The sequence below is a fragment of the Citrus sinensis genome, chromosome 2 (assembly GCF_022201045.2).
Source record: "Citrus sinensis cultivar Valencia sweet orange chromosome 2, DVS_A1.0, whole genome shotgun sequence".
NCBI lineage: Eukaryota > Viridiplantae > Streptophyta > Magnoliopsida > Sapindales > Rutaceae > Citrus > Citrus sinensis.
Window position 1 is genome coordinate 31,188,416 of NC_068557.1, and position 14,624 is coordinate 31,203,039.

General features: G+C 31.7%; 1 protein-coding gene across 1 annotated transcript; it reads left to right on the forward strand.

Moving 5' to 3' along the window:
• The first annotated feature begins 1,019 nt into the window (after nucleotides 1–1,019).
• Nucleotides 1,020–10,089, forward strand: LOC102618093 (probable LRR receptor-like serine/threonine-protein kinase RFK1). Its single transcript, XM_052434555.1, is given in 24 exon segments — nucleotides 1,020–1,746; nucleotides 2,063–2,225; nucleotides 2,342–2,413; nucleotides 4,211–4,279; nucleotides 4,372–4,443; nucleotides 4,545–4,616; nucleotides 4,702–4,773; nucleotides 4,856–4,927; nucleotides 5,012–5,083; nucleotides 5,215–5,286; nucleotides 5,375–5,446; nucleotides 5,671–5,739; nucleotides 5,826–5,891; nucleotides 6,091–6,153; nucleotides 6,261–6,308; nucleotides 6,490–6,533; nucleotides 6,746–7,122; nucleotides 7,255–7,453; nucleotides 7,795–7,926; nucleotides 8,208–8,329; nucleotides 8,433–8,643; nucleotides 8,779–9,016; nucleotides 9,094–9,244; nucleotides 9,416–10,089. Coding segments are annotated over 24 exon segments (3,234 nt in total). The 5' UTR covers nucleotides 1,020–1,598; the 3' UTR covers nucleotides 9,974–10,089.
• The last annotated feature ends 4,535 nt before the right edge of the window (nucleotides 10,090–14,624 follow it).

Below are 14,624 nucleotides of genomic sequence, written 5' to 3' on the forward strand. Positions count from 1 at the left end.
TTGGTAATAGCGATGCTGATAATGAATAGTTTATAAACTAATGCGCAAATACTATACGCGACCCAACCCGATCATATATATATATATATATATATATATTTTTTTTAATTTTTTTATGTGAACATTCTAAGTCCATCCTTTTTAGATAAGGAGTGCAATGCATTCAGACAAGCCGATCCTTATACCCTCAAAATTTAGGAAAATAATTAAGTAGACATAAATTTTCAACAAAAGATACTTAAATTATGTTCTGATTATAATACCCTTAGTAAATAATAATTAAAAATTTTACTTTAAAATTATTTAATAAGTACAAATATAATGTAAATAGTTTAATTTTTCTAGTATTCTAATAATATTAGAATATTTTTTAATATATAAAATTATCTTCAAAATTATTGAAATTATTTTGAAATGCATATATTAATTTATAAGTGCACAAATGTAAAAATACTTGTTTTTAGATTTTTTAAGTTAACAAAATAACTTAATTTTTTTTTTTAGAGATTCAAACAAAAAATAAATAGATCATTTAGATTCAGACATTCAGTTCTATTAAAATTCAAACTAATTCAAGTTTATTCAAATTTTTTAGATAAAAAAATAAACACCACCTTAGGTTTTAAATATACTTTTATTATTTTAATAAGAGTTTAGAAAATTAGGTATGTAATACAATAAGAACCCCTATACCTACAATGTGTATATATATAGTCATTTTTTAATGAGACATCTTTACTTTGATAAAGTGATGATGCGACTAATAAATAAAACACATATTTCAATATACTAATAGATAAAAAATATAAATTTTAATATATTAAAAATTATATTTTTTATATTTTAGTAGCATCTTTATTTTAACAAAATGAGAATATCCATATTAAAAAAGAAATATATTGAGAGAGGGATAGAAAATTGTAAGGGAGAGAAGATTTATGAACTAGATATTTTAGTTGCACTATAAATATATATATATATCTAAAATCTAAAATCCTAATAAATTTCAAGCTGTAATAAATCCGAAATCATAATCATTCAAAAGAAAAATGGTATTTTCTGGCAAACGGAGAACCAATATCCTTTCCGTGAGATTTGAGAAACAATAATAGCAGACAAGAAATCAGCTTATTGTTATTTTCTGGCTACGCACGCTATAGGATCCGGCGGGAATCGCCACTCGCCAATCGCCCACAACTCAAATATCTGAGGGGGGGGAGGACTCACAACTCAACTTGTGAGGGGATATACACAAATATCTGAGGGGGGAGAGGACCCACAACTCTGTAAGGGAATGTACCTTCCATTAACGCGTAAGGTAGGAAATGCATATCGGGGAATGATTAATCAGACATGCTGTGGATGAGGTTTAATAAGAATCTTATCACTGGCAGCAAGGCAACCACGTGCACAGACAATTTTTTATTAAAATAATGCACTTGGAAATTTTCTTAATCGAGCTGTTTGCTTGGAGGAAGATTCATCATTCCTACATTTAGCAAATATAAAAGAAGCGCAAGATTATTAAAACAACGTCATAATAACAGCTCATCAGAAGATCCGTACGGTACAACAAGGAAACTGGAGAGAATTGAAAGATGGCTCATACCTCATACCTCACGGCTAGCTTTTCTGGGTCTTCAAAGATGTCCTTCTTGAAGCTTGACCTGTTCCTTGTCTCAATTCTGTCTTTAAGCTGCTTATGGACACAAGTACTTGTTTCTGCTACTCTGCCTCGAGCTGAAGGTTCGAATGATCCCCTTCTTCATGATATCTTGTAACCAGTTGTAGCTTATGTTTCATTTCTCTCTCTCTCTCTCTCTCTCTTGGTATTAGTATTGTATTACTCTCAGAAATAAATAATAAAACATTGTTAAGAGCCTAAGATGATAATTGAATTGAGGGTCAGCGATCTTACAATGGTCAGATTAGTGACATTCATAATGTTATTAAAAAAATAAAAAAAAAATACAACTTCAAATTTGGTGACTGGTCGAACTCAAAACTGTTATTTTCACCAAGTTCTGATGTTTAATTGAGAGATGCTTCTTTGTGTATGTAGTTGATGCGCTCAATCAAATTGCCAAAACAATGGGAACTAGGGACTGGACGTTTGATGCTAATGCTTGTGACCTGAATGATATACTCCCAGTGCAGGAATTAGATCCCACCAGGAACATTACTTGCAACCGTGGACTCGATAATACACAGCACATTACTGAAATGTAGGTTCTTTTTCTGTCATTTTATAAAATTTGAAGCGGCATATTTTTATTTTTCAGTCTTGTGTTTAGGTTGATGTGAAGGACCAATTTTGGGTATCTTTTGTTTCCATTTTCAGACAATTCAAACATTGCAACCTTTCTGGAACACTTTCACCGGAATTGGTTCAGCTTCCTTCCATCCAGAAAGTGTGAGTTGAACAGTCTCCAATTTAATGCATTGGGAGATTAAACTTATAAATAAACTAAGAAATAGAACTGCGTTTCGCGCGACTTTAAAAAAAAAAATTGTATTATTATTTTTTCTTACTTTACATTTGATGAAACAGATAAAAAATATGAATTGATTTTTTTTTTAAAGATTAAGTAGCTTTATAAAATTAATGTTATTTATGAAAGTTAATTATTTTTTTTGTTAACTTTAAAAATATATATTAATGTGTATAGTGAAAGTGTACATACCTCATACCTTTTATAATTATTGATAAGTTCCAAATTATATTCAACTTGCTAATTTGGTAGAACTTTTATATCTCTTTTTTTTTCAACCAGCTCTAACAATCTCAATATTGATATGAATCTTAACAGTTCATTCTTCTAACCTCTTAAGCGAAGTTATAACCAAGAAAATAATCTTATACTAATTTGAAAGTGCTCTGTACTCACCTGTAGTTGAAACAACTTTTAAATTTTGACACTGTACAAAGAACCCTCACTCAACATGTGCCTAAACCTTGTCACTAAATTTTTCCTGATTGTTGCATGCATTAAATTTTCCTACGAAAAAAAAATGCTACATTAAGTGTAAAACAATTGGGAAAAAAATTAGAGAAAACAATGGGAGAATGAATTTTTTATATAATATTTTCATCAATAAAAATCATGTTCATGCTAATCAATTCTCCATTCTTCTTGGTATTATCAGACTCACACATCCTACAAATTCTAACCCTTATCATCCAACTATCTTTATCATTGTTCAACTCATGGAAAAGAGTACTCCATGAAGCACACAATATTAAAAATTCAAAAAAATAAAAAAATAAAAAGACAAGACATTTATAAAGAGGATGTTGGTTAAATAATAAAAAAACTCAAACGTAACAAATCTTAAATACTTAATGTTTATAAAGTTTGAAGAAGGCAAAATACACTAAACAAAATGTTGCATAATTAAATATGTGATTATGATATTAAAATTAGGTTTTAATGGCATTAATGAGAGAAGATGAAGGAACCTTCCTTCCTATATTAATTAGTTGATGTATTTTAAGCCACTAAAATTTAGTTGTTGGCTTAATAAAATAAATTAATGTTTCAAGACTTATAATTAATTATTATTAATGGTTACATATTGTTGAATTTAAATAGAAAGGGAGAAGAGACATGTAATCTTGTGTAATCTAATAATTATTTTCTATTTTTAATATTTTGTAATGTAATTATTTTTAATCTCAACCAATATATTAGATAATAGAGAATATAAAAAGATGAGAAATAATGATGCCACAAATCTTAAATACTTAATGTTTATAGAGTTTGAAGAAACCAAAATGCACTAAACAAAAGGTTGCATAATTAAATATGAGATTATGACATTAAAATTAGGCCCTAATGGCATTGTTGAGGGAAGATGAAGGAACTTTCTTTCCTATATTAATTAATTGATAAATTTTAAGCCATTAAAGTTTAATTGTAGGCATAATAAAATAAATAAATGTTTCAAAATTTATAATTAATTATTATTAATGGTTACATATTGTTGAATTTAAATAGAGAGAGAGGAAGAAAAATGTAATCTTTTGTAATCTAATAATTATTTTTTATTTTAAATAATTTGTAATATAATTATTTTTTAATCTCAACCAATATATTAGATAATAAAAAATACAAGAAGATGAGAAATAGTGATGCCACATCACCTCTTATGATCCCAGTTTTATATATATATATATAGATAGATATGAATCGTTTTTGTTAATTTGCAGTGATTTTGCCTACAACTACCTAAATGGTTCCATACCAGTCGAATGGGCTATGTTGCAGTTGAAGTTCATGTAAGCTATATCTAATTCTCTCTAATCAGGTTACGCATTTAGCATTCTACTTGATTCGTACAGTTAATTGATCGTCAATAATCTTAATGCAGCTCTGTTTTTTGAAACCGGTTATCAGGCGATATTCCAAGCTATTTGGCGGACATTACCAGTCTCACGTACTTGTAAGCTATCAATTCTTGGTTTATGCAAACATATTTAGGCCACTGATGGAAATGATAACTAATTTATTCCCTTTGTAATCTGAATGGGTCTAATTTGCCAGGGACATTGAAGCAAACCAATTCTCAGGAACCGTACCTCAGGAGTTCAGGAAATTAGTAAACTTGGGAACTCTGTAAGGCATTGTCAAGCTTTTTTGTGGCTGATATTTGTTCATGATCAATGTAATCATTTGGACCATAAATTGTCATGGGTTACAGGAGACTATCCTCCAATCAGTTGAGTGGAAGTTTGCCGACGGGACTAGCTGAGCTAAAAAATTTAACGGACTTGTAAGCTTTCTTGATTAGTGTCAGATCATGCTCAAAATTCATCAGAGGTATAAGCTGTACTCATTCTTATTGCACATTGCAGTAGGATCAGTGACAATAACTTCAATGGGAGTATACCAGAATTTATACAAAACTGGAAGCAACTTGAGAGACTGTACGGTCATCTACATTACAAGGATTTCTCATCTTACATTCTGGTTCTTGATTGTTCTTGATTTGTTAATTTGAGTTGATGCAGAGAAATGCAAGGTAGTGGATTCGATGGACCCATTCCGTCATCCATCTCTGTCTTGGAAAATCTGAAACAATTGTGAGTAAATATTTCTCTACTTTTCAATTACAAGAATCAGAATGATTTAATACATCAATTTATAATTTATACGATTAATTTATTATATTTAATGATACTAAAAGGATCTGTTAATTATGGCACTCTACCAGGAGGATTAGTGACATAGCTGTAAGAAATCATCCTTTTCCGGATCTTAGAAAGATGGCAGGCATTATAACGATGTATGCTCATTGGCTATTTTCTATCATTTTGATGGAGTATGATTATTCGCCTTATAATTATCTTACAGGATTAATGTTGGATTTTCAGAACTTTGAGAAACTGTGGTATTTCTGGGGAGTTTCCTGAATATATCTGGCGAATGAATAATCTGCGAATTTTGTAAGTATGCTACATTCTTTGTTTTCTAATGCAGAAATTAAATACTTGAAAATGAAAGCAAAATTCACGGTTAGCATTCATGAAATGTAACACCAACTAGTAATGTAGTATTCTTCTATACCTTGCAGCTGCCATAGCAGCAATAGAGGTGAAGCATCAGCACTTACAGGCCAGTTAATGTATTTACATGGATAATCATTCTCTTTTGAATTTGGTTTGGACAGGGATCTCAGTTTTAATAGGCTAACCGGGAAAATTCCCAATGTTGCAACTCCACCGAGTTTGAAATTCATGTAAGTTAATGAAATCAACTGTCTGGATTTACAATGTTAATTATGTGATGTCCAACTCATTAACCACTTGATATGGCCTTGGTCAGCTTTCTAACTGGCAACTTTCTCAGTGGGAACATACCAGCGTCGATCTTGAGGAAAGAAACCAATGTGTGTGTATCTTATCACCTGGATGCCTTGAGTTTTATTTATTTTAGTGATTTATGTTCATGTATATTTGCAATCTGTTGATTTACTATATAGTAACCATATGTAACTTTCTAATCTTGTTTCTAAAGAAACCATATTAAACATCAATTTTGAAAAGCATTATGCATGAAATTTCCTTCATTGCTTCTTTCTTGCATGCAGGGATCTGTCATATAATAATTTCACTCATCAAAGCCCTGAGCAGCCTGCTTGTCAGGAGATACAGTCAGTATATTTCCCTCTCTATGTTAAATAAATAATCTTCTCCGCTTATAATATCACTTGGGATATCTGAGTGCTGATATTTGCTTTGTCTTCCATTATTTCGTTAGGAGTCTAAATCTGAACCTGTTCCGAAGTTCTTCTGGGGACAGCAATTTGTATGTTGCTTTTCATGCTTTCTTATTATTGTAGCTTATGTGACTGATTTAACAACCAATGTATAAAGAAGTTTGCAAATATCCAGTCATTTTATCATCCAATAAATAAGAAGCAACGTATATTTTTAGATTAGACAATGTAATGTCTACTAATATTCTTTATTCCCTTGACTAAAACCAGAAGTGAAGTTCTTCCATGTAGGAATAATTTCAAATGTGATCGATGTAAGTATACTCTACTATCAGTAAGTCACCATAAAATTTACATCTCGAATATGTTGACTTTTAGAATCACAAATATTTGGTAGCCTAGCTATTAATTATATCATATTCAAATCAACTCCAATTCCTCCATTTATTTTTTCAATTGTCAATTCATTTCTGGTTTCCTGAAAGCTCATTGCTCAATTGTCTTTGAAATTCATTTGTCTCGGCAGATTGGCACTCTCTGCATATCAATTGTGGTGGAAATGACGTAAAAGTAAATGGCAGCACATTTGAAGGAGATGGACAAATTGGTGGTGGTGCTGCAACATGCCATTCACAAGATGATACTAACTGGGGTTTTAGTAGCAGTGGAGACTTCACTGATGACAATGATGAAGAAAACAAACGTTACATTGCAACTTCTAACTCATCAGACCTTTCTGAACTATATATTAATGCACGCATTGCTCCTCTTTCACTTACGTATTTTGGATATTGTTTAGACAATAGGAATTATATGTTGAGTCTACACTTTGCGGAGATCCAGTTCAGTAATGGAATTACATTTCACAGCCTGGGAAGCCGTTTGTTTGATATTTATATTCAGGTAATTAATTAAAATTAGGAAATAGATTTTCATTGGAAAAATTTCTCTGTGTGAGTTCTTGGGACACAGACATGCTATTGAGTAGTATGATGGATGATTCTCAAAATGTTTCTCTGGATTGTCTTGTTTCAGGACAAACTAGTTGAGAGGAATTTCGATATAAAAGCTGAAGCTTCTGGGGTTCTTAAGCCAGTTGCAAGATCCTATAATGTCACTGTTACAAATCACATTATAGAGATCCATTTCCATTGGGCTGGCAAAGGGACTACCGCACTTCCTAAGAGGGGAATCTACGGCCCCCTAGTATCAGCTATTTCATTGAATGACCCCAGTGAGTCCTTTTCATCCCTTATTCTGTTTTCAAAATCGACTAACATTATAATACGTTGCGAAGTCCGGATTTTTAGTAACACAATTTCAAATTTTCTTGTTTGAAGTTTAACTCTCTACGATTGTACATTAGAAAACAACCAAAATTCAGATATTTAGTTTGTTTGCAGCCATTTTCTTACATATCGATTTTATGTGAAAGGAAAAAGAAAATCCCCATAAGTTATTAAGCCTATCAACGTAGTTTTGAATTTTTTTTCATGCCCACACGTTTCTGTAATGCATTCGTTCCATGTTTTCACATGCTTCTGATAATCCTGCTTCATGGATTCTCCTTGGCAGACTTCAAACCTGAAAATAAGAAGGTAGTGCCGATTGTTGTTGGAGTAGTTGCAGGATTATCTCTCATAATCTTGGCGTTCGGTATCCTCGGTTGGAGGTACTATCTGAGAACCAAGAGGCGCAAAGAAAGAGGTGTGGGCTTCTTTTAGATAAAAATTTAAAAATGCTTCCGTTTGCTACTCAACATTTATTCACAATCATTTTCTTTTTCATTATAATAATCAAAATAGTAGCTTTATAACAGCATTAACTTTAGTTCTTGACAGCATTTATGTAAGCATGTGAAGACATTTAGGTTCAAACTACATGCTGATGCTCATTTTGACCATCCACATTAAATTTAGTAAGCAAATAACTTAATGAACCCGGAAACTCATCTAGAGGCTAAAGCACACTTGTCTTAATTTAGACAGGTTTTATGAAAGAGTCGGATCTCCAAACAATTTCTTTTACCTTAAAGCAAATTAAAGCTGCAACTAACAATTTTGATTCTGCAAAGAAGATTGGAGAAGGTGGATTTGGACCTGTGTACAAGGTATATTGGCCAACCTTTTGCCCCTAATCATCCTCTTAACACAAAATTTCCTTCAATGGTTACTTAAAATATGTACATTCCTTTTTTCATAACTGGGATGCAGGGTCAACTAGCAGATGGTACTATAATTGCTGTGAAGCAGCTCTCTTCAAAATCAAGGCAGGGGAATCGTGAATTCTTAAATGAGATAGCCATGATTTCGTGTTTGCAACACCCAAATCTTGTTAAAATTCATGGCTGTTGTGTTGAAGGGGATCAACTCTTGCTAGTATATGAATACATGGAAAACAACAGCCTTGCCCATGCGTTATTCGGTAAGTGTAATATATTGATGATTGCTTGATTGATTATATGAGAGGAAAATAAAATAGTAACTTAGAAACACTATACAAGTTATATACCAATCTATTATTCTCCCTAGTAATATTTCTTGGAATGGTCATGTTAAGGTGGTGAAAACAGTCAACTGAAATTGAACTGGTCAGTGAGGCAGAAGATCTGCCTTGCGATAGCCAGAGGTTTAGCTTTTCTACATGAAGAATCCAGATTCAAGATAGTTCATAGAGACATCAAAGCTACGAATGTTCTGCTAGATAGAGATTTAAACCCCAAAATATCTGACTTTGGACTGGCTAAGCTTGATGAGGAGGAGAAAACTCACATCAGTACTCGAGTTGCTGGAACAATGTAAGCTACATGTCTCTCTTTTCAATGACATTTTGTCACTGTTTTAACATCAAAACTCATGATAATTTGATATGCAGAGGATATATGGCACCCGAGTACGCTCTATGGGGTTACCTGACCTACAAAGCAGATGTTTACAGTTTCGGAGTTGTGGCTTTGGAAATTGTCAGTGGGAAGTATAATATGAGTTATGTGCCAGACAGTAATTGCATCTGTCCTCTTGACTGGGTACAAGATTAACTAAATTTTTAATTCTTTAGTAGTACATTTAACTCCATTTTAGTGGGGACATGTTTGTTTGTTTGTTATTTATTTATTTGGGACAACAGTTATGGCATGAGTTTAAATCCAATAAATGTAGAATTTTTAACATAATTGTCTCGGTTATGTATTTCCCAGGCCTTCCATTTACACCGAAGTGGTACGTTAATGGAGTTAGTGGATCCAAGGCTGGGATCAGAATTCAACAAGGTTGAAGCAGAGAGAATGATTAAAATAGCACTCTTATGCACCAATGCGTCACCTTCACTAAGGCCAACCATGTCTGAAGTGGTAAGCATGCTGGAAGGATCTTCTAACATTCCGGATGTAATCCCTGAAGCCAGTGGTTTAAGTGAAGACTTGAGGTTTAAAACTCTAAGAGACCATCCAAGAGAAATGAATAGTTCGGGTTTGGAAGGAAGTCTGTCTCGTTATTCATCGTCAGCCAGCTTCTTGCCTGGTTCTTCCAGCTTCTTGTCTGGTTCTTCCCCTACCGATGATGTCCGTGAAATTAATGCAGAGGCATATTTGAAGTTTAAGGCCATGAGAGACAGTCATATTCATATGGAAAGACAAAGTTCGGTTGCCCAAGTATCAACACCAGTCCCCTCATGGACTGGCTCTTCAAAATCTGCCCATGATGTGCAAAATCATCCGCTAGCTAGTTTCAAGTTTCAACATTCAACTTTTTTGTAACCTACGTCTATGTGTCATACCTTCTCGCATCATCTTTGTATCTAAAATTTTCAGCAAGTACGTACTATAGAAGTCATGTTTGTGTGTTTGGAGGAAAGAGTTATCATTTTTCTGGAGTTGTTGAAATTATGGAGCTTGAAGGTTGATGCGAAAACCCATTGTTTGGGGGAAAAAAATGAAAGATAGCAGAACGTCACGTGTCGACGAATGGAATAACTTTAGTATAATCTGAGGTACCTGGCATGATTCGAGGTACCCCACATGATTCGAGGTACCCCACATGATTAGAGGTACCCGGTATGATTAGAGGTACCTGGCACGATCGGAGGTACACCGCATAATTCCAGAGTAACTCGAGGTACTTCGCATAAATTGGGGTATCTTGTATAATTTGAGGTACCTGGAATAACTCCAACATAATTCAAGGTATCCAGAATAACTTCAGCATAATTCAAGGTATCCGAAATAACTCCAGTATAATTCAAGATACCCGGAACAACTCTAGGTACCCGAAATAACTCGAGGTATCCGGCATAATTCAATGTACCCGGCATAATTCAAGGTACTTGGTATAACTCCAAAGTAACTCGAGGTACCCTGCATAGATCGGGGTACCCCATATAACTTGGGGTACCCGACAAATTCGACTCAGGAGTATCCTTTAAAAAAGTCTGTCATGAGAAATGTTTCGACCTCTTAAAAGATAATATTCGATTTTGTCAAAATTAAGAATAAAAAACGTCGTACTAAAAGGGGGGGACAGCTGCCTACTACCTCTGCCAAAAGTGAAGAACATTGTCCCGAGGACAGCGGTCCTCAACCGCCTACCCGACAGCCACTGCAGAGGTACCCTGGACCACTCTCCAGCGCGAGTCATGTTTCCAAATGATGAGATACACCGCGAACTTGTACATAACGGCTCAAAAATCATAAAAAGGTAAAAAGACGTTAGCCAAAAAGGATACGCCACATGGCAGCTGAGGTACTTCATATATAAAGATGTCTAGGTTTTATTCTCGATCAGGTTCTCATTCACCATCAACACTCACACTCCGAAAAATATGTTTTCTTCAACTTTAAACCCTGATTTACAGAGGGATGACCAGCTCTGTTTGCTATAAAAAGCTTGAGTTTGCTAACTTGAGCGTCGGAGTGTGAACGCCGGGGTATCCCGGCTTCACCTCGAACCTCTATTTCACTGTTTTGCAGGCGTGAAGCTCATTTGGAAGGAATTTTTTTTTCTTATTTATGACATTTCTCCATTGTTACCACTCACTCTTCCCTTCTCACCTCCTCCAAATTCAGAAACACCGCACACAACAAACCAGTGAGGTATCTCGTCTTCTCTAAAAATATAAATTCATTGTTCTAGATAGATTTGTCTTTTCCTACCCCCAAAATATGTCGAAAACACCCATCATCACTGAATAATATTGTTTTGTTTTTAATCAAATTCCTTCATTTGGATGAATGTATGTATAGTATACATTTATATGTACGATTTTTAAGATGTGATAAAATTGATGATGTTGATAACACATATACAAAGTTTGAGTGAGGAAAATTATCTATTGGTAATAGCGATGCTGATAATGAATACTTTATGAACTAATGTGTAAATACTATATGCGACCCAACCCGATCATTATTTTTTAAAAAAAAATTATGTGAACATTCTAAGTTTATCCTTTTTAGATAAGGAGTGCAATGCATTTAGACAAGCCGAATTCATAAATTAAAGTGAAAAATACTAGTCAAAGCATTTGTCCCGAGGGAAAAAGATACTCATATTCTCAAGATTTAGGAAAATAATTATGTAGACTTAAGTTTTCAATAAGAGATACTAAAATTCTCTTTTGGTTATAATACCCTTAATAAATAATAACTAAATTGTTTAATTTAAAAATATTTAATAAGTATAAATATAATTTAAATAATTTAATTTTTCTAATGTTCTAATATTATTAGAATATTTTTTAATATATAAAATTATCTTCAAAATGTAAAATATTATACTAATTTTCATAATATATTTGTATTTATTATAAAAATTTAAATAAATCTTCGGTTAAATAGATTTTACAATTAATAAAATGTGTCTCATGTATTAATAGTATGAAAATTATTTTATAATATTGAAAATAATTAAAATTTTTATATATTTAATTGAATATTGTGTTTCTATTTATTATAGAATTTAGTTTAATATAATATAAGATTGTAAAGTATTAAAATTTTTAAATATTGAAATTATATCAAAATGCATATATTGTTACATTTATTTTAATTTCATATTTTTATTCATTATAAAACATTGGAGTCAATTTTTGTGAGTTAATAGAGCCAAACAATATTTTAGTTAAAAATGAGTCTTGCTGTTCTTTATTACAAACATGAATACTTGACCATTTTTCTAAATTTTAGGGGTGTATGTGTCGATTTCACTAACATTAATAATAATGAGAAAAGAATCAAAGAAAGAAGAGATATTTTTTGGTAACAAGAGGAGTTGCCCTTGATTTTTAGGACCCGTTTTGTATTGCTTTTAGAAGACTCAAATGTGATTTTAAAAAGCTATAAATTAATTTTAGTATTTCGTAAATTTGCTCAAAATTCCTTTTAACAAAATTGTCCATTCTGCAACATATTTTGAAAAGCGAGAAATGAATAGTTTTTTAGAATCTGATTTTAAAAATCAGTTTTATACTTAATACAATTTCATATATATTTTCATATATATTATATAAATACAAAATTATCCTTATTAATTAGGAAATAAATTTATTAACGTTAAAGAAATTATTATTATTAATTTTTTCTAATTTTATTGAGATAACAAAATAAAAAATAAAATTAATAATATAAAATATTTATTTTAGCTAGCAATTATATTCACACACACATGTTTTATGTTTATAAATGTATAAGTAAATTTTTTATTCAACATTATGTCAAATTCAGTCACTTACATTCTTATAATAGCTTAACAATAAGATTTAGTCAAAACACATGCTATTGCTTGTAAACTCACAATATTTTTAAAAATAAATTTTATTAAACATTTAACTGATTCTCTTCTACCTAATTATTTCTACACCATTGCTAACATCAATTATTTTAAAAAGTATAATATTACCAAACTAACCCTTAATGTGTCTTAGGGATGGCAAACACATGGCTTAATGCTACAGTTAAGGGCGTGTGGCATGATTTTTTGATTGGATTGTAATGAATATGATTGATTAAGATAAAATTAAACTAGATTAGATTGAGAAACATTTAGTGGTGTTCTCATGATTAGTTTAATACATGATTGGACTAAATTGTATAAATAAATTTACCATTAAATTACTTAAAATACAAATAAATATAACTCAATTTAATTATCCTTAAAAAATTAAATTTGATTATAGACTATATAAATATGCACTTCGATTAACGGATTTTGGTGGAGTGAAACTGTGGAGGATTTATAAGCAAGGGAATGAACAATTTTTTATGGGAAGAGAGATAAAAGATTTTATTTTATTTTATCTTTCTCGTCCACCCTTTATCGTATAGACAACTTTTTAGCCTCAAATTATCTAGGACAAAATTTTTAACTATTTAGGGACTAAATGGTAAGATCATGATAATTTAATTTAACACAAGTAAACTTTTTTGTACCGAATTTATTTTCTACTAAAATAAACCAATTCCATGATTTTATTTGCACCAACAAGCCCCAATGTTGAAAGGAAACTTTACATAACTAGCCCAAAATTTTTTGAGTTTTCTAAAATTGGTCACCCTAACTTTTTCCATCATAGTTAGACAAATACAAATTTTTTGGACTAAATTACATCATTATCTCATAGCTCTCTCTCTCTCTCTCTCTCTCTCTCTCTCTCATACTGTAACCCACTAATTCCCGCTCTCAAATATCCACAGGGGCAACAACCAAGATCCAACATTGGAAACACTACAATAATGTCAGCATAATGGCTCATCAGCTTATTTTTAGCGACAACATGTCTATCCTTTAATTTATAAATATTAATTTTTTTCGTAGGTTAGTATTAAGTTAGTTAATCCTTTAGTTATTGGAATTTTCTTATTGATTAATTTTATAATTGATTTTGCACTATTAGTTATCATTAGGATAATATTTATGAATCTTATAAACCATTTGTAGTTCAAATAGTTAAACTTATTATTGGACATAATGTATTTGAGTTAAACTTATTATTGGACATAATGTATTTGACGAAATGTGTGCGAAAGTGAATGTGTTATTGTAAGCTTCCCCTTTTTGTGTGAATAAGTGTTTCTATCACATCAAAAACTGCCACAATCATGCTGGGTGTGATGGGCATATTTATCTCATCTGTCCTTAGTAAGAGAGGTGCTTGTTGCACTAAAACTCAGTATATATATATTTTTTTAAATTTTTATTATAATTTTATAAATAAATAAAAGTTTAGATTTGACCGTTTGAGTGTGCTATTTTTCTGTGATAGAATGGTGTATGCACTTATTTGGTGCGATAAACATCATATGTGTCTCTATTTTGGTGCTTATCGCATGGCTTATTACACCCGTAGGTTATGTTTTGGTGCGAGAGATATTTGCTGCACTAAACACAAGTTCGACAGTTTTTTTTATATACTAA